The sequence below is a fragment of the Giraffa tippelskirchi genome, chromosome 3 (genome assembly GCF_054371585.1).
Source record: "Giraffa tippelskirchi isolate mGirTip1 chromosome 3, T2T-mGirTip1v1.2.pri, whole genome shotgun sequence".
NCBI classification, from domain to species: Eukaryota; Metazoa; Chordata; class Mammalia; order Artiodactyla; family Giraffidae; genus Giraffa; species Giraffa tippelskirchi.
In genome coordinates this window covers 162,158,406-162,182,360 of record NC_137277.1, presented here as the reverse complement: position 1 = coordinate 162,182,360, position 23,955 = coordinate 162,158,406, and the positions used below count along the sequence as shown (strand labels likewise).

The 23,955-nt window shown below is 45.8% G+C and overlaps 1 protein-coding gene across 15 annotated transcripts in view; it reads right to left on the bottom strand.

Moving 5' to 3' along the window:
* Positions 1 to 5,218: 5,218 nt before the first annotated feature.
* SMARCAL1 (SNF2 related chromatin remodeling annealing helicase 1) overlaps positions 5,219 to 23,955 on the bottom strand; it is a 53,502-nt gene continuing 34,765 nt past the window's right edge. For 14 of the 15 annotated variants that reach the window (XM_081578217.1, XM_081578225.1, XM_081578221.1 and 11 more), the window contains 6 exons: positions 17,412 to 17,482; positions 13,412 to 13,514; positions 11,941 to 12,123; positions 9,916 to 10,016; positions 8,868 to 8,964; positions 5,219 to 5,474 (listed from right to left, as the gene is read on the bottom strand). In XM_081578217.1, coding sequence (XP_081434343.1) covers positions 5,262 to 5,474; positions 8,868 to 8,964; positions 9,916 to 10,016; positions 11,941 to 12,123; positions 13,412 to 13,514; positions 17,412 to 17,482 — 768 coding nt within the window. In that variant the 3' untranslated portion in view covers positions 5,219 to 5,261. Of the gene's footprint in view, positions 5,714 to 6,008; positions 8,965 to 9,915; positions 10,017 to 11,940; positions 12,124 to 13,411; positions 13,515 to 17,411; positions 17,483 to 23,955 lie in introns of all 15 variants that reach the window. The other variant, XR_014079099.1, reaches the window with a different exon arrangement.

Here is a 23,955-nt window from a genome sequence, read left to right as displayed (position 1 = left end):
TCAAATTCGAGCACCCTCCCACTGGCAGGCACTGACCTGACACCAGGAAGTATCTCAAAGGCAGGCCCCGGGATGAATGCAGCAGGTTGTCTGTTAATTTGATTTGGAAGTGATTCTTCCAACTGGCACTGTATGTTTCAGCATCACCTACACATTCATTTTTACTTTGAAGCGTACCCCTCGTATCCTAGCCACATTCCCGGAGTGAGAAGGGATTATTAATGGAAGCAGGAAATGAGGTCCTAAGCAATGAAAGAACTTGACCAAACAGCAGCAGCTGGGGATGTCCACAGACTCTCAAGCTGTGTGACTTAAGGGCCTCATACAGGGGCTAAGGAGAGGCAGTGGGATGCGCCAGGGAGAAATGCTTCTTTCTGAAACTCATGATCTGACTATGATCCCAAACCTTTTTGCTTCCGGAGCCTCGACTTGGTTCAGCAATTTGTCCTTAATGAAGAGACTGTATTGTTTCCACTAATGAGCTCCCAGGGTGGCAAAAATCACATGGGCAAACTTACTGTAGGATTATTAGCATTTCTTTTCACAGAGGTTCTGTCCCCATTGGGCCAGCTCCCAACAGGCCCCCTGGTGCACGACTGACCCTGTCCTTCTCCATATCTGCATCATTCACGTGTCCACTGCAGATGGAAAACAGCCATGGAGTGATGTAATTGGCTCTCGAGAGCTACTGTTCATGAAGGGACTTAATACAGCTTATGTGATGAAACAGCAGCCTCTGCTCTATGTTAATCACTCTTTGAAAAATACTTAAGTTCCTGTTTGGGAGGAAATGATAGTAAAATTTAGGTAGACCATTTGTCCTCTGGAAGCTTCCAGCAAGATTACTCGTTGTTAAAGACAAATGTGTTCAGGTGGAACAGCTCGCAAAGTTAAAAAATAAAATGCAAAGCTGGGAGTGAGACGGTGTGAGACAGCCTCAGGTGGCCCAAGGGAGAGCCCAGGCAGGAGTTCTCTCCCAGGTCTTTCATCCTGTATTTTCTCCAGACAACCACAGGTAGTTCTTATGTCAGTGGGTGATGAGGAAACCAAAGTACTGATTATTCATGGAGATCTGGGACTCCAGCAGTGAATTCAGTGGCAGGATAAACTGGCAGGTGCAGCCTCAGCTGCTAATCCCACAGTCCTTCAGAAAGACAGAAGAAGCATTTCATGCCCCTTAGGCTATGGTGTTCAGGTGGACTTTCTGAAGAGCTCTGACCCTGCAGGGAAGCCAGGAGCAGCAGATGGATAACAGTGATTAATAGGAAGCAGTCACCAAAGGCCAGGTTTGACCCCAGAAAGCAGCAAGGTCAGCATCTTCCTAGTTATTCCCTGAGGCTGGAGCTTACGGAGGATGTGACCCTCAGCCCAGACTGTGCTGAGAGATCAGAGAGCCTGAACAGCAGTGAGGGGGCTGGGTGGCCCCCAAAGAGCCCCTCTCTCAACGGCAGCGGTCTGGGAGCCCAGGAAAGGGTTCTCAAAGGGATGAGAAAGGGGTACATCCCAGGGTCTCGTCCTCGTCTGTTGAGCAGAGAGCTGACTGCGAGCCTGCAGAGAGACCAGTCTAGGTTCATGGCCAGGGATGAGCCCCTCAGGAGGGAGGCTGTCTAACACACTGCTCACCACCCCTCTGCTCCGCCAAGCATCACGGGCCTCCTGCACTGGCCAAGTGGCACACTGACCCCTAGAGTGGGCCCTCGAGGGGGCCCAGCTGCCGCGGTCTATCTCTTCCCAGCCGAGACACCCTCGGTTCAGCTTCTGCATCTACACAATGAAAAAGTAGCTACCTACCTCAGGGCTGGGGTTCACCGTGTCTGTACATGAAAAGTGCCCCACATCTGCAGCACAGTGCAAAACCATTTGGGCCTAACCTTCTATATAGCTCTGGGAACCCTACTCAGTGCCCTGTGGTGACCTAAATGGGAAGAAAATTCAAAAAAGGGGGATATATGTATATGTTATCGGGGCTTCCCTGGTGACTCAGTGGTACAGAATCTGCCTACAATGCAGGAGACACGGGAGATGCAGGTTTGATTCCTGGGTCAGGAAGACCCCCTAGAGGAGGGCATGGCCACTCACTGCAGTATTCTTGCCTGGAGAATCCCATGGACAGAGGAGCCTGGTGGGCTATAGTCCATGGGGTCACAAAGACTTGGACATGACTGAAGCAACTGAGCATACCTGTCTATGTATTGCTGGTTCACTTTGCTGTACAGCAGAAACCAAAACACATCATTGTACATCAGCTATACTCCAGCAAAAATTAATTTAAAAAAATCATTTAGGCCTAACCATCCACACCAGCGAATGTGGGGCTCACTCCAAGCCAGCACTTACATCTGTTCCCTGGCTTTCCACAACACTAATTAGAGCAGCAATGCCTTCGTTTTTGAATCACTTCAAAAAAAATCCACTTCCTGGACCCCCATTTGGATTCTCTTCTCCTCTTCCCAACCCTGTATGTGGAGTGCTCGGCTTTGGTCATATCTGCTTTTCTCCTGAAGCCACCAGCCCCCTAGATGATCTCATGTGGCCCCATGACTATAAACACCATTCACATCAAGGGGTAGCCGAGTTGGAAGATTCAGATACCCTGTTGCCCACGGAACATGTCTGCTTGGATGGACCTTGCTACGGCTGGGTTTTCCAGAAACACACAGAGACGGAGTTTGGGATGCAAGAGGCTTATTAGAGATGGCCTGTGAAAGGAAGTGGGAGGAAGCAGGGCAGGGCAGAGGGAGGTGAGCTGTGAGGCTGACAACCCAGTGTGAAGTGGGAGTTGTGCAGTGAAGACCGCCCACCGGTGGTGTCTTGCTTCACACCCACCTTGCTTAGTCCATGATGCAGGCTGCCCCAGGAAGGGTGTAATCAAGAGTGCTCTGCGGCCTGAGACTCATTGGAAGTGGTGGCCAGGTGGAGGCTTTTTGCTGAGTATACTTTCACAGCTGGGCAGCAAGGTCCTCTTCCAAGGGAAGCTGGGCAGGAGTCGCCAGGACTGCCACAGCTTGTTCAGGGGCCACCTCAAACTTGGCAAGTTCACAACCGGCCCTGGAATTCTCCCTGCACCCCAACCTCTACTCTCCCACGTGTGTGCGTGTGCGTGTGCATGTGTCTGGGTCTTAGTTACAGCATGCAAGATCTTCGATCTTCATTGCACAGCATGTGGGATCTTTAGTTTCGGCATGTGAACTCTTAGCTGTGTAGTGTGGGATCTAGTTCCCAACCAGGGATTGAACCTGGGCCCCCTGCATTGGGAGCATGGGGTCTTAGCCACTGGACCACCAGGGAAGTCCCCTTCTCTCCCATCTTTTTAATCTCAAAGTGGCCAAGAGTACTAGCACTTTGCTGAAGCCAAACCCCCCAGGTCTCAGAATTGACTCTTACCTTCCTCAAATGCCCATGGTCAGTCCCTCCACAAATCCTTTCAGCTTTACATCCAAGATCTATCCAGATTCCAACCACTCCTCACTTCCTTCACACTGCTCCCTCTTCAACCACACCCCCGAGTGTCCCCCGTGGTCACTGGCTAGAGCTCAGTAGCACCTCCTACCAACTGGTCCCTCTGGTCATCCTTCGCGATCTATTTTCTACAATCAAACTGGGTGATCTTTTCAAAATATAATCAGACTGCCTCATACACCTGTTCAAAACCAGTCAGTGGCTTCATGTTCAGGATGAAATTAAAAAGTCAACCTGTTACCAGGACCCAGAAGTGCTACATCATTTGGACTCGGTCTCTCTCTTCCATGTCATCACCTTAATCTTCCCATGTGCTACTCCACTCCTCTCTCCCCTCTCTAAAGCTGCGGTGCCAACACAGGAGCCACCAGACATAAGTGGTCACTGGGTGCTGGAAATGTGGATATTCAGATTAAGATGTGCTGGTATGAGTGTCAAACATACACTGGATTTTGAAGACTTGGTATGAAAAAAAAGGATGAAAAGGTTCAGACTTCCCTGGTGGTACAGGGGACAAGAATCCGTCTGCCAATGCAGGGGACATGGGTTCGATCCCTGGCGTGGGAAGCCTCCACGTGCCTCAGAGCAGCTAAGCCCGTGTGCCACAACCACTGAGCCTGAGCTCTAAGGCCCATGAGTCGCAATTACTGAGCCTGTGTGCCACAATTACTGAAGCCCACGAGCCAAGATCCCATGCTCTGCAACAAGCGAAGCCACCACAATGAAACACCCACACATTACAACAAAGAGTAGCCCCTGCTCACCACAACTAGAGAAGGCCCGTGCAAAAGTAACGAAGACCTAGTGGAGTCAAGAAAAAAAAAGAATGAGAAGTTTCTTAATTTTTTAATAGTGATTATGTTGAAATGACAGTACCTTGACTGTACTGGGTTAAAGTATTACTAAGTTGGTCCTTCTTTGTTTTTAAAAATACTCTTTAGAAAATTAAAATCACATATGTGCCTTGTGTCTTGTTTCTACTGGACGGTGTTACTCTACACCAGGGGTTGGCAAACTATGGTCTGTGGTCTAAATTCTGCTCACTGCCTGTTTCTGTAGGGCCTGTGAGCCAAGTTCAGTTTTTACATTTTTAAATGGTTGAAAATAGAAGAACAGTAATTCATGACATATGAAAATTATATAAAGTTCAAAATTCAGTGTCTGGAACAGAGTTTTATTGGAAAAGAGCCATAGTCGCTTGTTTCCGGATTGTCTATGGCTGATTCTGCACCACAGCAGCACAGCTGAGTGGATCCAACACAAACATCCTGACCCATAAAGGCAAAATTAATTACTCTCTGGCTATCTATAGAAAAAGCTTAGCTCTACATGCTTAGCTTACTTTACCTTTCTTCATAGAAAAATACTGCTTCTCCTGTTAATATGATAACCTTGGCAAAAGCGTGTACTTTCCTTCTTTGTTTAGTGAACTGCTGTCAGCACCTACAACAGGGCCTGGCACATATTAAGTGCTCTATAAATATTTGCTGAATCAATACATTAAAAAAAATCTAGATTTCAGGAGCTGTGGAGGAAGCACCTCGTTAATTAAAGAACATGATTCACTACTACTACAACCTACTTTCCGTTTCTCGGTAGGTCAAGCTAAGGTTAATTAAGACCCAAGCAAACTCACACATAATGAAAGGAAATGCTGACACATGGCCTGGTAACCCACTGGGCTTGGAGACAGAGACCAACACCGAAGTAAGGATAAGAGGAGCATACACTTCAGAAAAAAAAAAAAAGTCTTACATTATTTTAATAAATGCCATGATTTTTAATGCTTTTCTCCCCTCCTCTCATACAGGAGAGGTAAAGCTGTCCCAGTTATCAAAAAATTCAAATCTCTTCTTCTTCACTGGGCTGCCCGTCAATGTGCTTTCATCCAGCGTGTCTCCCGTGTCCTGGGAACCTGGATCAAAGGACTCTGCTGCCTCCAGGAGCTCCATATCGCTTCCGTCCTCCTCAAAGGACTTCTGGAATAGGTCGTAGATCTTCTGCTGCTTTGAGTCCTTCATCAGAGGAAGAAAAGACATCAGTACCCAGGCATTAACATTGACTTTTCCTCCACCTCGGTGAGACCAGCTTAGTAAACTATTTATCACTTGAGCAGCCTTACTGCCTTCATGCCTGGCTTCTTCCCTACTGCTTGTTGGGAAAAAAAAAAAAGAAATTGTTGTGAAATCAACAAAGGACCTGCTCTCACACTAATTTATGTTGGGAATACTCTCCCTTCTAACTTTACAAATCACTATTTCAATGATCGGAGAAGGCAATGGCACCCCACTCCAGTACTCTTGCCTGGAAAATCCCATGGATGGAGGAGCCGGGTAGGCTACAGTCCATGGGGTCGCTAAGAGTCGGACACGACTGAGCGACTTCACTTTCACTTTTCCCTTTCATGCACTGGAGAAGGAAATGGCAACCCACTCCAGTATTCTTGCCTGGAGAATCCCAGGGACAGCGGAGCTTGATGGGCTGCTGTCTATGGGGTCGCACAGAGTCGGACACGACTGAAGCGACTTAGCAGCAGCAGCAGCAGCAGCATTTCAATGATGAAATAGCTCCCAAGCTCTCACTTCCTCCAAGGCCTTTTTCCACTAAGACATTAGTTAAACTGCTAAGTCAACTCTCAAATCGATGTGTTCAGCCATGGTTTATACCTAATTTTCAGAGTTGTTATAAAACACACACTTAACATATTGATAAGTAGATACACATGCCCATTTCTGACTACCCTAAAGTTACAATGATTACACCTGTACCTATGTGTTGATGACAACAGTGTAGGGCTAAAATCACACCCAGTGGTTACGACCACAACACATGATGGGCTTGTTCTCACCCCTCTGCTGATCTCTTCTCTGTCTCAACTCCCAGCCCTGACCATCATTCAACCCAGAGGCACATATTCAGTATCACCAGTGACTTCCCACAGGTCCCTAAAACCAAACCTGTCTAAAAACTACAGCCATCAATCACCTCAATCCTACATCTCCGAACCAGCTCCTGTTCCCTGGTTTTGATGGCCTCCCACTTCTCACCCAGTCCCCCCGGCTTGTGATCACTGGGGTGTCCTGATTCCTTATCTCACACATCAAGGTTGGCTTCTCCCTCTGATCCCTCCTAGGTACCTCGCAGGAAGTTTGTTTACTTGGGCCATATGGCTCAGTACCTGCCTGGACCTGAAATGGCTTCACTGCACTTCCTGCCTCAGGCCTCTTCTCACATCACCTGCCCACAGGTCTGGCCCAGGCCTGATTTTTCCCTCTAGACTGCCCTCTACTAAGATTCTTCTGTAACGTCACTGGGCACCCCTATGTCTACCTCATCAAGTCTGCTTCCCTGGCTTTCCAGGCCCTTTGTAGTCAGGTCTCAACCCAACTTGCCACTCCTTCTCTGCTTTCATGAAAGCCTTCCACGTTGGTGAAGCTGAGTTCTTGAAAACTGATCCTGAAAGGACTCTAGATTATTCAGTAACCTGTGCCCTACATTCGCTTGCCATTCAGGATCCCAGATATTCAGATGGGACACGACATTAAAGGTAATTAAGATCAGCCTCATAGCAGCCACGTGCCCTCCTCTATGATCACCTTCATCAAGCTTCTGTCCGGGCAACTAAAAGTCAAGGAAATGCTGCTCACAAGGCAGCCCACTCCACGTAGAAGTAACTGTCCATGTTCAGTGGAGTCTGTGACAGCAGAGCTATGTGCTAATCTGGAGCACACATAAAGGGAAGCAAATTCCAAGATCAGACAAATATTTCACTTCCCCTCTCAGCAGGCAGGCAGACATGATCTTTTTTGCTTTTGGCTCCTATATGAGGAGGCAACATTTTCTTGTCCTAACAGTTGATAAAGTTTTCAGTTTTAATTACTAATCAAAATAAATATTGATAAACTCCATTTATATTATCTTGCATTTGTACTTTTAGGCAGAAATTCTTAATTAATTCAGAGGAACTGAGGGTCAGGCCAGTATAAATAAATGAATTATAAATAAACCTATTCTCATTAGTTGAGAATCCTTTAAAAATAAGGCCTTTTCTTTTTAAAGGGCAAATAATAAGCAAGGCTCTGTCAAAACAATCATTATTCAACTCAATTAGAGAGTTCTTTAAAAAGTTTAAAAATAAAGTTGTTTTTTAAAATTGGCTCATTAACTGTAAGGATAATTTATATTACATGAGTCTAATTTATCCCAATAATTACATCCTGAAAAAAGAATTTAGTTTTAAGTAAATGTAAATGAAAGATCACACCCTCAGACAATCTTAGAATCACCTGTAAGACTGTGTTGATTTAACTCAACTTTGATGCTCAGTGATTCCACAGGAAGGAGAAGGCACCTCAGTTTTCTGAAGACCAAGGCTGCCTTTCAGCAGGAGGCTCAGACCTCTGTCCAAGTTCTCTCTTTAGAAACAATCCTCTCAGGACCTCCTGAGTTCTCACCTTCCTCGTCAACCACCTGAGCAGGTGAATGAAGACCAGCCCTGGGAGTCTCTGCACCTCTTGCTCCTCTCTTCTTGTTTCACAGAGATGGAGGAGGAAGGGCTGTGGCCACCATGGGGCTGGAGAGCTAGGCCAGGGCAGGCCTGCTGGGCCCAGGCTGTTCCACTAGAGGCAAACAGATCTCCTCTCAGCCCCTCTGACAAGGCCCAGCTGGTCACGGAAGGATGCTCACGGGCCTCTTACCCTCCTTGATAATAAGAGAGGCTGTCACACAGGGAATGCTGGCCGAACCCGGAAGCCTTCTGCCTTGAGCTGGCTTCACGTGACCCATGACTGTGGGCCAGTCTTGTGTGAAAGTGTTAGTCACTCAGCTGTGTCCAACTCTTGGCAACCCCATGGACTGTAGCCCACCAGGTTGCTCTGTGTATGGAATTCTCCAGGCAAGAATACTGGAGTGGGTAAACAGAGATTTGCAGGGCAGCTGTGGGCTAGTCTTACTCCTATGCAAATCTCTGTTCACTCCTTCATAAAATGGGGAGACACTGAAGATAAAATGCAGCGACAGAGGGGAAAATATGCTACATGAAAGCAACACCCTATGTGAAACACTCCCCATTGTGTGCTTGGGACGTGTTCTGGTGGTCGGCCTGCAGCGTGGTGCTGCCATATACTTTTTGCAACAATTTAGCGGTTTCCATGGGGAGTTTTTTGTCAGTTTGGCCTGATGACAGCATTTAGAGGCCCTGGTTTTAGGTGGATCTAGGAGGCTATGTGAAAAGCAGCAGGAGTTAATGTCAGCACTTCTCCATAAAGGGATGCACACATGGATTGACCTGAGAATGACTGCAGCCGTCATTTTGGCTCTCAGGCTGGGGGAGATTCCAGGAGTGATTCACACCTTCCTATCCCAAACCTCAGGATGCCCCAGTGCAGGGAGCCATGGGCTGGTGTTACCTTGTAGAAGTAATCTGTGGCTTCTGTCATTTCTGAAAAATTGGTCTCAGAGAGCCCAGCTTCACCCAGAACTTTAATCTTCTCTTGAATCAGGGGCCTGTTGGGGAAGAAAGGAGCTGCAGTGCATGGACCCAGCACTGATTATAAGACCACCCCCCTGTGCTTATGGGACAGCTTACATCTTACAGTCTCACATCTCTGCAGCTCTCCAGGCACGAACATCCATCCTGAAATACCTACTTCCTCTCTACTGTAAACCAACCAAGTCAGGGCTGAGATATCAGACTCCAAGTTCTTTCTACTGGGAGATGTGTATGAAATAAATGCCACTACAACAAATTTTGGACCTTGTGCTGTTATGAGCTGCCTGAATAACAACTCCACTAACAGTGACAAGGAAGAAGAAGCAAGCCACAAAGTAAAGGTAAGATGCCTCAGTCATCATGCTAGAAACAGAGGTAGGCAGTGGAAACAAATTAGATAATCAAGAAACTTATTATCAGGAAGGGAGAAATGGAGCTGGGAGGGAGCGTTTTGAGATCTTTCTCTTAGGTAATGGATATGAAACTCCATAGAGTTGAAAATTTTATCCCAGTTCTGCTAAGAAAACACTGCATGACCCAAGTGAGCCACTTTCTTTGGATGGCCCAGCAGCAGCACTGAAGAGGCGGCCTTACGGTACCAGCAGACGTCACAAGGGGACAAAGGGGGTGTTTCCCTGTCTGAGCAAGTGCTTTCACATCTGGGAACAGTGTTTTACAAACAAAATTCCACCTACATTTCATCCCAGTAAGTTTTCCTCCCTTTTCTAGGGTCAGTGGGAAGGAGCCACATCCTCTTATTCCTGCAAGGCTTCCTCATCACCCCCTGCAGTCACAGTAACTCTGCGCGGGGGGCCAGACAGGGTCATGATGAAAGGGGAAAGGCACTACTAGCAAGTCTTCTGTGTGGGTCTCTGGAGATCTCCTCCAAAGCAGAGGCTCTCAGGGAGCAAAGAAAATACATCATCGGTGTCAAGCCCAACTGCCGGGCCAGCCAGCAGCCTCACCAGACGTAGTCATCAGCCGTGCCTCTTGCCACCAGGTAGTGGATGCTCACAGAGCTCAACTGTCCGATGCGATGCACCCGGTCCTCAGCCTGCATCAGCACCTGCAGGGGCGGGGGGCGGGATAGAGGCAGGTCAAGGCCACTCGGTCCATCACAACCCTTCCTCCTCACTGTGTGTCATATGGCTGGGGGCCTGTGAGCCTCTGCCCACAAACAACCTGTCATCTGACAAAAGGGAGAAGCAAACACAGCACTGGGCAACACAGGGAACTCAATCTGGAGCTGCATCTGCAGATGGCTCCCCAGGGCTGGGCTCGGTGCTGGGCACTGTGGACAGAGGGCTTCCGCTCTGCCACCAGCCGTGACGAAGGGGACCCAGCATACTTTGTCTTCCTCCATGGAATGAAAAGTTATCTTCTAAACAGATAAAAATACTGTGCCCAGGCAGAGGCTAGATAGGATCAGGGTTAGGGTGGCTTTTTTATACCGTGGTCACCCTGCTTATTTAACTTATATGTAGAGTACATCATGAGAAACGCAGGGCTGGAAGAAGCACAAGCTGGAATCAAGACTGCAGGAGAAATATCAATAACCTCAAATATGCAGATGACACCACCCCTATGGTAGAAAGTGAAGAAGAACTAAAGAGTCTCTTGATGAAAGTGAGAGAGGAGAGTGAAAAAGTTGGCTTAAAGCTCAACATTCAGAAAACTAAGATCATGGCATTTGGTCCCATCACTTCATCGGAAATAGATTGGAAAACAGTGGAAACAGTGTCAGACTTTATTTTTGGGGCTCCAAAATCACTGCAGATGGTGACTGCAGCCATGAAATTAAAAGATGCTTACTCCTTGGAAGGAAAGTTATGGCCAACCTAGATAGCATATTAAAAAGCAGAGACATTACTTTGCCAACAAAGGTCTGTCTAGTCAAGGCTATGGTTTTTCCAGTGGTCATGTATGGATGTGAGAGTTGGACTATAAAGAAAGCTGAGCACTGAAGAATTGATGCTTTTGAACTGTGGTGTTAGAGAAGACTCTTGAGAGTCCCTTGGACTGCAAGGAGATCCAACCAGTCCATCCTAAAGGAGATCAGCCCTGGGTGTTCATTGGAATGACTGATGTTGAAGCTGAAACTCCAATACTTTGGCCACTTCATGCAAAGAGTTGACTCATTGGAAAAGACCCTGATGCTGGGAAGGATCGGGGGCAGGAGGAGAAGGGGTCGACAGAGGATGAGATGGTTGGATGGCATCACCAACTTGATGGACATGAGCTTGCGTAAACTCCGGGAGTTGGTGATGGACAAGGAGGCCTGGCGTGCTGTGATTCATGGGGTCGCAGAGTCGAACACGACTGAGCAACTGAACTGAACTGAAACCATATAACAAACAATGAAACCCACCAGCCATGGTTTCTATTCTAAGATGCCTTCAGCCTCTAAATTCTGCCCCCCACCCCACCCCGTCATCGTTACAGCCATTGCCAGCGTGTGGCAGTGAAAGCCACACCCCATCAGGACATCAGGAGGGAAAGAACTTCTTTCTGAAGTTGAAGAGAAAACTTTCCAAGTCCCAACAAATGTCTTCTGTCTGTTGCCACAGTAGTCAGCTCATCAGATAAGGCCAGTGGGCACCGTGGCCGTGTCCAGGGGACACCCACCGTGGTCGCCCTGCTGTGGCCCCATCACTAAAGCAGCTCGCAGGGGTGGCTGATAAAAGGGGCTCAGGCTGGGAAGGCAGAGGCCTGGGACCGGGGCTGCCACGTGCTCCCCTTAAGTGACAGCTATGCTCTCTGAGCCCCCAGCGTCTTCAAGGAGAGGTGGATCCGGAGGTTTCTTCAGAACGCCAGCCTACCCATTGATAATGAGATGGAGCCGATAATCCTGCTACAAAGCAGGGTGTTGTGAAGACTTAAGATCTGTTTATGAAACTAACGGACAACGAGGGGCCATGACGCTAGCACCAGGGACAGCGCACACAAGCCCTGCCTCTCGCCTCCCCCACCCCCGGATGCGCGCCCCTCACCCCCGGGTTCCAAAACAGCTCCCCGAACACCACCAGGTCAGCCGAGGAGAAGGTGAGGCCCATGTTGGCGGCGGTGATGGACAGCACGGCCACGGCAGGGCCCGGGGACAACTGGAACTGCTGGCAGAGGTCCTCGCGGTCGGCCGAGGAGGTGGAGCCATCGATCCGGATGTGCTGCACGCGCTGCGGGAACAGGGAGGGAGGCGGTTGGGCAGGGGTGCGCAGAGAACCGCGCTGCTGGGGCTCCGAGCTCCAACAGGCGCCCTCTGAACTGCTTTCCGAGCTTTTTTCTGGCCTTTCCTTTCAAACTGAACCTTGTGTTGACAGAACTGTAGGTTCGCGTGTGTATTAAGCAATAATACAGAGAGATTCCTTGTCCATTACCCCAATGATAATATTGGTAAAAGTTAAAGTATTGTTAGTCGTTGGGTAGTGTACAACTCTTTGCGACCCCATGGACTATAGCCCACCAGGCTTCTCGGTCCATGGAATTCTCCAGAGTTCTCCAGAATACTGGAGTGGGTAGCCATTCCCTTCTCCAGGGGATCTTCCCCACCCAGGAATCAAACCTAGATCTCCTGCATTGCAGTCAGATTCTTTACCATCTGGGCCACAAGGGAAGCCCAATATCGGTAGAACAATAGCATAATATCACACCCAGGAGACTGACTTTGATACAATCCACTGACCATATTCAATTTTCCATTTTACTGAGACTCATGTGTATGTGTTCTATACAGTTTTATCCCACATGTGGGTTTTCACATATCTGCCTTCACAGTGGAGACGGTGAATGGTTCTAACCACACAGGGATGCTCCGTGGCCCATTTATAGCCCTGCCTGCTTCCCTCTCACCCACCTGGTCCCTACTAATCTGGCCTGCATTTCTAAAATGTTCCATGTCAGGAATGCTATATAGAGTCAAACACTATGTAAACTTTGGGGCTGTGATCTTTACTCAGCATCATTGCCCAGAGACTCATCCCAGTCAGTGCATGTACAGACGGATCACATGTACCATAATTATACCTCAGTAAGGGTTCCCTGGTGGTTCAGACTGTACAGAATCTGCCCGCAATGCAGGAGACCTGGGTTTGATCCATGGGTTGGGAAGATGCCCTGGAGAAGGGAAAGGCCACCCACTCCAGTATTCTCACCCAGAGAATCCCATGGACAGAGGAGCCTTGTTGGCTACAGTCCATGGTGTTGCAAAGAGCTGGACATGACTGAACAGCTAACACTTTCACTTTCAAAGCAATTAAAATAAAAAAAAATTTTTAAAGATGGGTTAAAACAAACACGCTCATGGTTCTAAAAGCAAGAAAAATCCTTCAGAAAGTCTTCAGCAATGGTTCCGGAAAACTTCATCTCACTGCTTTGCTCAGATCTGACCTCGGCCTGCTCAGAACAACTCAGCAGCCAATGAACAAACAAGAAAAGCATCCTGTGCTGAATTTCAAGGGCGCTTACCTTCCTCTCAAGCTCCTTAGCAATTGCATCCAGAACCACCTTATGGTGTGCAAACACAAGAAACTTCTCTCGTCCACTTTCTAGCAGGTCCAGAATATATTCGCTGCATTTAACAATGACAACAATAAATTTAAAATGTATGCAATCTGACTGTGGTTAGTTACTGACAAGTGACTGCATCTATGGCAAGACACCTTTGGGGTACCTGCCTCTCTGGCCCATCCTCTCCCTCCTCTGAGAGCTGACCTTTCCCCCTTGCCCTCAGAAGGTGTAGGGAAGTTATCTTCTGCCACATGCAGAATTTTTCCATACTTTTCAGTCATCTCTCAAACACAAATAAGTCAAAGTTATCTTTATGTTTTACATGTTTCTGACAGGTTACTGAAACATTCTTATAATCTGAGATCATACTAGATAATTAACAGTTTTCACTTCAGCTGCTACTATCATTTAAGTGTGTTTTCAATAAAAACTGAAGTGTTGTCTATAGATCTGAAAATGCCTGGGCAGAGATTAAGGGATTCTTGACAGTAATCAAATTTATGGCAATGCAGTATTGAGAATTAAGTAGGAAATGACAACCTACTCCAGTATTCTTGCTTGGGAAATTCCATGGGCAGAGGAGCCTGGGGGACAGAGGGGTCATGTCGCAAAGAGTCAGACACCACTGAGCATGCACACACACACATGTGCTCATACTCGGGAGACGGTCAGGGATAGCCCTCCAGCTCCCTCTCGCATCAGACTGCATGCCAGGGCCAGCAGTTAAGGCATTGTTAAGTGAATTCTTTTCGAGGCCAAGGAATAGGGGGTGAAAAGGCCTTGTTTACATGGTCTTTTTTCCTCCCTTTAATTTATTTCTCTTCTCCATCCACTGTGGGTTTTTTTTAAGTACTTATTTTTAAAAAATTATTTTTATTATTCTTATTTACTTTTTGGCTGTGCCATGGGACACGTTAGATATTAGTTCCCTAATCAGGAATTGATCCCACACCCTCTGCATAGGAAACTTGGAATCTTAACTACTGGACCACCAGGCAAGTCCCTATCCATTGTGCTGTTTTCTTGACTTTCTGCTCCGTATCTTTAGCTGTGGCCTTAAAGAAAGGCAGCGACCCCCGAGAGCCGTAGGGAGGAGGTCGCTCGGTCAGCAGACCCTAAGCCTTGCCCTGACACTAGAGCCCTGCAGAGGGTTCCCAATCTCAGTACAGACCAAGGCTCTTGCACAGGTAGCAGGAAGGTGAGCCTCAGTGGACACGACACACACATGGGTATCTGGGCAGAGAACAGACACTGCTCTTCTTTGAGGTCAAATCTCCAAGGCTTCCTATCCTAGTACAGGCAGGTGGTGAAAAAGTGGACTGTCTTCTAAACATCAAAGAATTATTTTCAAAAAACACTATGGTCAACCATGGTGTGGAGTTGAGTTCAATCTGTGAATTGTTGGTACTAATAGAATCTAATTGGTTTGAGAGACATAAAATTTGCCATGATATAAGCAAAAACATTTATTGCTACATCATCAAAAAGTCACAAGGCCATAAAATCAACTTGCTCAGCCCATAAACACTACGGCCCCAAATTTTCCTATTGCTTTTCTCCTCTCTGTGTCTCAGACGTGGCACTGCTGCTCTGCCTTCCTCATGTCCCTAGGCTACCAGGCTGGAAATATTTGCCAACCACAATAACCTTGGCTTTAGATCAAAAGATGTCCATTAAAATGAAAACCAACAACAGCAAAAAAAAAAAAAGAAAGAAAAGCAACTATCAGAGGAAACTGAAGTTTTAAGATTTATAATCTAATTTCTACTTACTAGCTGTGTGATTCTTAAGTTTAAAGATTTACATGAGATTTACTGTTTCTACATTTTAATTTATTCTACTGATCTCATGGAGAGATCAGTAAATGTGAAATGAGAGGCTGTAAATGTGAAATGAGTTAATAGATGTCAGAACTGTTGGAAACTATAAATCACTATATAATCTATCACAGGATTTTGAAAAAGTATGTATAAGATATGTTAGGGACTGAATGTTTGTATCCCTGCCCACCAGCTCATATGTTGAGAGCCCAACTCCCAGTGTGATGGTTAGGGCTTGCCCAGTGGTGCTAGTGGTAAAGAACCTGCCTGCCAATGCAAGAGACGCAAGAGATGAGGGTTTGATACTTGGGTCAGGAAGATCCCCTGGAGGAGGGCATGGCAACCCACTCCAGTATTCTTGTCTGGAGAATCCTGTGGACAGAGAAGCCTGGTGGGCTACAGTCCATGGGGTCAAAGAATTGGACTGAAGAGACTTAGCATGCATACACACAATGTGATGGTACTGGGAGGTGGCACCGATGGGAGGAGATAGAGCCAGTGTTCTTACTAAAGAGAGCCCCGAGAGGACCCGTGCCCCTTCTGCAAGGAAGGACACAGCAAGAAGACTGCTGTCTACAAGCCAGGAAGAGATCTCTCACCAGACTCTGAATCTGCCAGCACCTTGAATCTGGACTTCCTAGCCTCTAGGACTGTGAGAAATACGTGTTTGTTAAGGCATATGGCCTGTGATAGTTTTGTTATAGCAGCATAACCATACTAAGTCAAGGTATAACCAAAGTTTCTTTACAAGATGGAAAAATGGCTAGATTTAAATTTCTAGGGGGAATGGGTGACTCTGAGCCAGCCCTCAAGGGACCCTGGGTTTTGTAGGTCACAAGCTGAGAGAGCAAAGGAAGGGCTGACACCCTTGCCATCTGTTATCCAGCGGCACATGAGAAATAGGTTGGTGGGGGCAATTCCGATTGGGGTCTGAGAGAGTTTTCAGGCTATAAAAACCACACCTGGAGTTCATTAGTCTCATAGCAGTCTCATAAATGAAAAGGGTAGTACCCAGAGGGTGAAGGAGGGCTGCCCAACACTCAGTGGTCCATGTAGAGAGCCTGCAATTGGAACAATGAGGTGAACTCACTCTCCAACCACATCTGAGGATGCAGAGGGAGAGGCCGGGGAGGCTGGGCGATGTGGGGGCTGAGTGAGGGGCCGGGTAGGCTGCATGGCTCAGTTTATCCACGAAACTTAACCCACGCTGAATTCCTTTCATTGTAACATAATCACTTGGACCATTATCCTGCCAGAGTCTCATACGAATGTGAAACAATAAAAATTAGGCAAGCCGCACGTCGTTAGACTCGCTTCAAGCTTCTATCACAGTGATATGTGAAGAGCAGTGGGGGTTTCTTTCTTTAGCAAAAGCAGACAATTTTTTTTCAAGTCACTGAATAATTTTAAGGACAGAAATGATCACTTCAGCTTTAGTTTAAAAGGCGGAAGGAGACCCAAGTGTGACAACAACCATTTGCCTGTATCTTCTGAACAAATGCTGACATTTACTTTCTTTCTTATTTAGGTAAATGATGGCTGAAACATGTCTTTGGAGAAGACTAGAGACTCTCTGAAAGGCAGCTTCTAGGTCTTCTATGAAACCCCTAATTTCCTCCTACAGGCAAGTGAGCACAGTTCTCAGAAGAGGAAGACTTCCCCTCAGTGTCTGGGTCACCTCGCCCTCCTCGGAAGTGGCCACAGATCCACTTCACTTGGGTTAAGACAGGATCACGCAGGGACCTCAGTCACATCCGGGAGGTGTTCCAGCTACAGCCTACTTATGCCTCCTGAGCCATGAGGCTGTGGTGCCTTAAAACTGTATATTCAAGGCAACTAGGATTCAAGTCTCAGACGATAAAGAGTCTGCCTGAAATGCAGGAGACCAGTTCAATTCCTGGGTCAGGAAGATCCCCTAGAGAAGGGAATGGCTACCCATTCTAGTATTCTTGCCTGGAGAATTCCATGGATGGAGGAACCTGGCAGGCTACCATCCATGGGGTCGCAAAGAGTTGGATATGACTGAGTGACTAACACAATCATTTCTTATAGAACAATAAAGCCATCCTGATGGACTAAGGTAAGAGGTGTTTCTTTTTAAAAGAGAGAGAGAGAAGTGACACTTAGTGACCACTTACATGACAGATGGGATTTTAGCTTCAGCTGTTCTGTTGAAGAAGAGAATGAGGGCTTCCTTCTGCTGCTGCTTCTGTGGAAGGAGAAAGGGAGGGTTTAAAGTCTCCCACTCTGAGAACTCTGCAACACACTGACGTAATTATTGCCACCACAAGCTTTATAGGTCCCAATGTCATGTGGCAGAGCCAAGAGTCCCTGACTTATCTGCTTGCTTTAGCCATGCCGTGGGAACTGTCTGGACCCTGGGAGACATGGCATTATATATAGCTCCTCTGTCAGCCTTTGAGGACTGTCTTGAGAATCCAACGAGGCAAGGAACATACAAGCTCTTTGGAAGGACATCTCAGGTGGTACCTCAATATCCACACCAAACTCAGGTGCTCAGCTGAAAGGCAACCTTGCTAAGCACACCTGTTTACTACAGGTATTGCAGTCTGGTGACAACTTACACGTGATACTGGTCCAAGAAGTTCCGCTAGTCCTTTCCTCCTGCCAAGCTGTGTCCATACCCAACTGACTGAGCTCACCTCTAAGATGTGCTTGATTCCAGCTGACCCCCACTGTATTCGAGTATCATCTCAATACTGTTATTCATGTGTTTCTGGCCTGTCTCCCCATAAGGCAATTGACTTCTCTCGAGAAGAAACCATATTTTCTTTAGCGTTTGTATCTAAATAAATCCCACTAAGGAATGCTAACACAGGAGGTGCTTAAATAGTTTCATAATAATATGAGAGAACATTTACCATCACTCCTGGGCTCCCAGAGATGACAGGTACTCTTACCAGCCTTGGTAGACCCGCCATCCCCTTGTGGGTTTACAGATGCTCCCATGGTTTGGGCCTGGGTCCTGTGAGGCCAGTGACTGACACAGCAGCTCCCTCATGGGACAAAGTGATGACCCAGCAGTGATAACACCCATGGCCCTGAACTCATTATAACTCAGGGAAGCAGCCACAGCGGGACATACCTTAAATGACAGACACCACAAGACAAGGGGAAAAGCTACCTGGTCACAATTGTTTGGCTTTAAACAGCATCTCTTGTTTAGGTCTTGACAAGATAAGAGACCCAAGAACCACAGGAATCCATGGGGTCACTGACGGAGTAGCAGGTCCATTTCATTTTATACATGCGTGTCACGGTGGTGGCCACCGTTGCTCCTATTTTGTGGCAGCAGTTCAATTTAACAACTCAAACTCCCTAGGAAGTCATGGTGAAGATGTGGTTCTGTGGGTGTGTGTGTGTGGGGGGGTGTTGCGTGTGTCTTGTTTCTTAGCCTCAGGCCTGGTCAGGACTCCGATGAGGCTCCAGACACACACACAACTTTCCACGTGTGGCCCATAAGCTCACATGGAGTCCACTCGTGTCCCTCAAAGGGTCTCCGGCAGCAGGTGAGCCTCTCCAACCGAACGCGTCCCTAGAAGGACATGCTGACGGGACAGTGTCAGGCTCCCATCTGGCGACCTCATCAGCAGTGCACATGCCTTGAGCAGACAGCACCCTACTCAATCCACAAAATAAACCCCTGGGTCCCTTCAGAGACTCCTGTCAGATCCTTCCCCTGACCCACACTTATTCCACATTTGCTATTAGAAAAGGAGAGGGCAAAAACAGATGGAAAGATGGTAAAAAAAGCACTTTCAGAAACCTTGTCCTGAGATTTCACATGCCCAGAACCGATGTAGGTGTGAGAAAACGAACATCCTTATTACACACAGGTAGGGGAATGGTACACTGGGTTAACCCTTTTGGTCAGTATGTAGTAAAAGTCTTCAAAATATGCCCATATCCTGTGATGTGTGTGTGTGTGTGAGTCACTCAGTAGTGTCCGACTCTTTGCAACCCCATGGACTGCAGCCCGCCAGGCTCCTTTGTCCATGGAATTATCTAGGCAAGAATACTGGTGTGGGTTGCCATGCCCTCCTCCAGGGGATGGTCCTGACCCAGGGATTGAACCCAGGCCTCCTGCACTGTTGGTAGATTTCTTTACATCTAAGCCACCAGGGACTCCCTATCCTGTGGTACAGCAACTCAATCCTTAATGTTTATCTTCAGGATAGAAATGGAGGTACACAAATTCAGATGTAAACCGCTTTTTCGGTGTAGTATCATTTAGAACAGTGAAAAACTGAAATAACTTAAATGTCCAACTACAAAGACTGACAAAATTATTATATAGACATGTGAGAAAATATTCCACAGTCTTCAATTTATTGTTGTTATTTAGTTGCTCAGCCATGTCCAACACTTTTGCGACCAGATGGACTGCAGCCTCCCAGGCTCCTCTGTTTCCCAGGCAAAGATACTGGAGTGGTTGCCATTTCCTTCTCCAGGGGATCTTCCCATCCCAGGGACCGAACCTGCATCTCCTGCATTGAATAGGTGGGTTCTTTACTGCTGAGCCACTGGGGAAAACCAGTCTTCAAATATTATGTTTTAAAAGAACATACAACAACACTGAAAAATGCACAGATATAGTTTTGTAACTTGCTTCCTTCCCTACTTGATGAATGTTTGTAAGATCCGAATTCTGCTTTTAAAATACGTATGTTGCAATATCATATATTAATGGATACATATGGAATCTAGAAAAATGGTACTGATGAATCTATTTGCAGGGTAGGAACAGAGACACAGACATAGAGAATGAACTTGTGGACACAGTAGGGGAAGGAGAGGGTGGGATGAATTGAAAGAGTAGCACTGAAATATATACATTACCATGTGCAAAATGGATAGCTGGTGCAAAGTTGGTATATAACACAAAGAGCTCAACCCTGTCCTCTGTGACAACCTAGAGGGGTGGGACAGGGGTGGGAGGGAGGCACAAGAGGGATGGGATATATATGTATACTTATGGCTGCTTCATGCTTTTGTGTGGCAGGAACCAACACATTATAAAGCAATTATCTTCCAACTGGGAAGCCTGCATGCTGCAGTCCAGGGGTTGCAAACAGTTGGACATGACTTAGCGGCTGAATGACAACAATCACCTCCTCCAATTAAAATTAAAAAAATAAAATACATACGCTGCTCATTACATACTTAAGTTATATGTATATTGATATATAAATAATAAATATTTTAAAGCAAAATACACATAGATTTAATAGAATAAAATACCCAAATGATATATGCCAAAATTATCAAAAGATGGGTCAACTTTTTTATAGTATAGTGATAAAAAACATTTAATAAATGCTACATATTATAAGCACTTTTCTTTATCAGACTTTATACAATAGATATCTGCTGTATTTTTAATGTAGGAGAAATCAATAGTTTATCTTTAAAAAAAAAAGAAGCTCCCCAAACTGAGTAGACATAATATTAGTCCAATAACTATCTTACTTCTTTTGCCAGCCCTGGACTGGGAAATTTTAAATAACCTGCATTCTTTGTTCCTGCCTCTTAGACTTTTATTAAATTAGATCCACTGGGGTTCTGAATTTCTTTCTCTGTGTGGAAATTTGAATGGATTGTCAAACGGCAGAAAGGTGAGCTGATACCATCCCCAGGAAGTCTGTGTGGACCAGTTCCATTTTTCTGCTCCTGGTCCTGCTGATCAAAAAACGGCTTTAGACAAAGGATGATTAGAGTCGGCTTTTCTTAGCCTGTGAAGAGCTATCTATTATTTCGGCTGAAAATGAGAAAAAGCTTTCGCTGTACATTATGTTTTATAAATTGGCTGCTTCACCTTGGTTTCTGTGATTTAAAGCTTTTCAAAAAATGTCCTCTGGATGGGAAGGTGTGAGGGAACAAAGAAAGAACCGCTTTTTGACAGGTCAGCAGTGCTTTGCTTGAACCACCATAATGTGTAAAATCGCAGGGAAACTTGGGGCTGCAGAGTCACTATTAAAAATGGGGGTGGTAGGGTCCTTTCTAGAGATTCACAGACTAAACTCACAAAACCATGATTCTCCAGTTTAACTCTTTCAATTCAGGATTTCACAGCCAGTCAGGGCTTGGAAGGCATGCTGATGGCCATGTGGTCCAAGCTCCCAAAGACACTGGTTGTATTTCCTGGGTTAAGTGGGGGATGGACTACTCCCAGTTGGATCCATGGTTTGCAACGCACTAAATCTGTGGCTTTATGGTAAGAAAGGTTCTGATGTTCTAAAGGCTCACGCTCATAAATTCATTTGCTACTTGGACTTTCCATTATAAAAAATGAATTTACATTAAAGAAGACAAAAGAAAACAACATTTTTCAAGAATTTTCCTATCGAAAAGGATATAGTATCTTAGCACCATGCTGAAGGCAATCTTTATCTATTCAATTTCTCTCTCTTAAAGACAAACTTAAATTTCCCAAGACACCAAGGAAGCACAGAGCAATTCTCAAGCACTGTACTGAGAAGAACTCAAGGGCTCTTCTCCACTGGATTCTTGAAGAATTACAATGCAATTTAGGGTTTGTTTTCACAATCTGCAAAATAACTTTAAGACTCTGGGGTGAAGAAGCAATGACAACAATCAAACAACAGGTGGGATTCAGAGCAACTGCTACCAGACCTTCGTACTTTTCCAGCACCAAGCCTAGGAGGCAGGTTGTGGCTTCGCTTTTCAGGGAAGAAAATATCAACAAATCCCAAAGAATTTAAGGGATCTGCACAGCCAAGGGGAGTTATAAACATCCAATATTCCTGATTTCCATGGCTCAGCCTAGTCAATTTCACATCATTCCTTATTAATTCACAAATCAAACATGCAGGTTACACCTGAAATCATAAAGGGCCACTCACCTAACCATACACATTGGCATAAAGTTTAAAAAATCCTTTCAAACCTTGCTGCACTAAGTTCAAGATTCCCATACTTTTTTTTTTGGCTATTCTGCACAATTGACAGTTGCCTCTTGACCACTTAATATGACTTTTTCCCTCAATTCAAATCCCCACTGCTTTGTCAGTTGTCTACACTGGCTGTTCTCCATCTGGTTCAAAAGGTGAACTGGTACAGGCAAGGCTGTTCTCTGGAGACTCCCATGAAATACTGATAAGACTCTCTTCCACCACACATACAAGGACCTAAAACACTTTATAAAGCATTTTATAAACATTCAGACCTTTGCATCTAAAAAGAACACGCATCTGATTTTTTCCCATTAATAGTATATATGCTATACATGTTTATTGGTTTTCTTGTTTGGGAGAAGGCAATGGCAACCCACTCCAGTACTCTTGCCTGGAGAATCCCATGGACGGAGGAGCCTGGTAGGCTGCAGTCCATGGGATCGCAAAGGGTCAGACACGACTGAGCAACTTCCCTTTCACTTTTCACTTTCATGCACTGGAGAAGGAAATGGCAACCCACTCCAGTGTTCTTGCCTGGAGAATCCCAGGGACAGGGGAGCCTGGTGGGCTGCTGTCTATGGGGTCGCACAGAGTCGGACACAACTGAAGCGACTTAGCAGCAGCAGCAGCAGATTTCACTGATGGGCAAAAATTAGCAGACTTGTTAATGGCTTAAGAAAGTTTTAAGAAAAAGCTTAAAATCGAGAAGTTTCCATTCATTGAGTTTTTATCTCTAAAAATTAGAGAAGGCCACTGACACTGATTCGAGCAACAGAACACCTTAGTTCTTCTGGTAGTTCACGGAAATATAATTTGAGAACCACTGGTCGGTATGTCCACAGTGATGTTATGGAAATTTATTTGAAAATTCCACAGCAAAGAGATTATGCCTGCTTATTTCCTCCAGGCCACCCAGATTATTGTGTATAACACAGCATAAATTAAACACAGCTGGACAAGGTATTAATATCAGTGCAAAATCCTACACTGTTTCTTAAAAGCTACTAGCCAGTTTTGCTCATCACATGGGAAAATAACACTGAAAAAAAAGAATCACACGTTCTGTCTCTTGTCATTTTATTTACTTTGTACTCTCCTAGGAGGCTGGTATCTCATTTAGATCTAAGTTTCTGTATACAGGGTAATACCAAGCCCAGATAATGCTTTATGATAATGTCAAAAAATGTCAATGACTGTTATTTTCTTGGGAATGAAAATTGCAAGGTTTTTATCCCATGAGGACAAAAACGGAGCTGGTATAGATTACTTTATAGCACTTAGCACAGTGTGACACTAAAGGCAGATATGAAATGAAAGTGTTTTGAAAAGATAAAGCCACCGTAGTGGAAAGAGCCCTAAAACACAGAGCTAACAGGCTTGGGTACAGCCTCAGCTCTGCCTTGGAGTAGGTGTGAGACCTTTGTCAAATCCCAATCTCTGTAAACTTCAGTTTCCCTCTCTGTAGAATGGAGATGCCAACTTCCTGCCAACCATAAATGACTGTAATAAGGACTAAACGGTAAGAGGGTTTGAAAACTCTGTTATATAAATGTTAATTTGTTACTTTGACTAAAGCAAGTGATATGGGATGGTTAGAAGGTTAACATGTACACCAAATACCCTTAGGACTAATTTCTAACAGCTGTGACTAGACACAGGTATCCTCAAAATACACTAAATGCAAATTCCAACTTTCTTTGAGGCATTCAGAATATGTGTCCCCATCCTGTCGTTCCCCTGGGGTTTA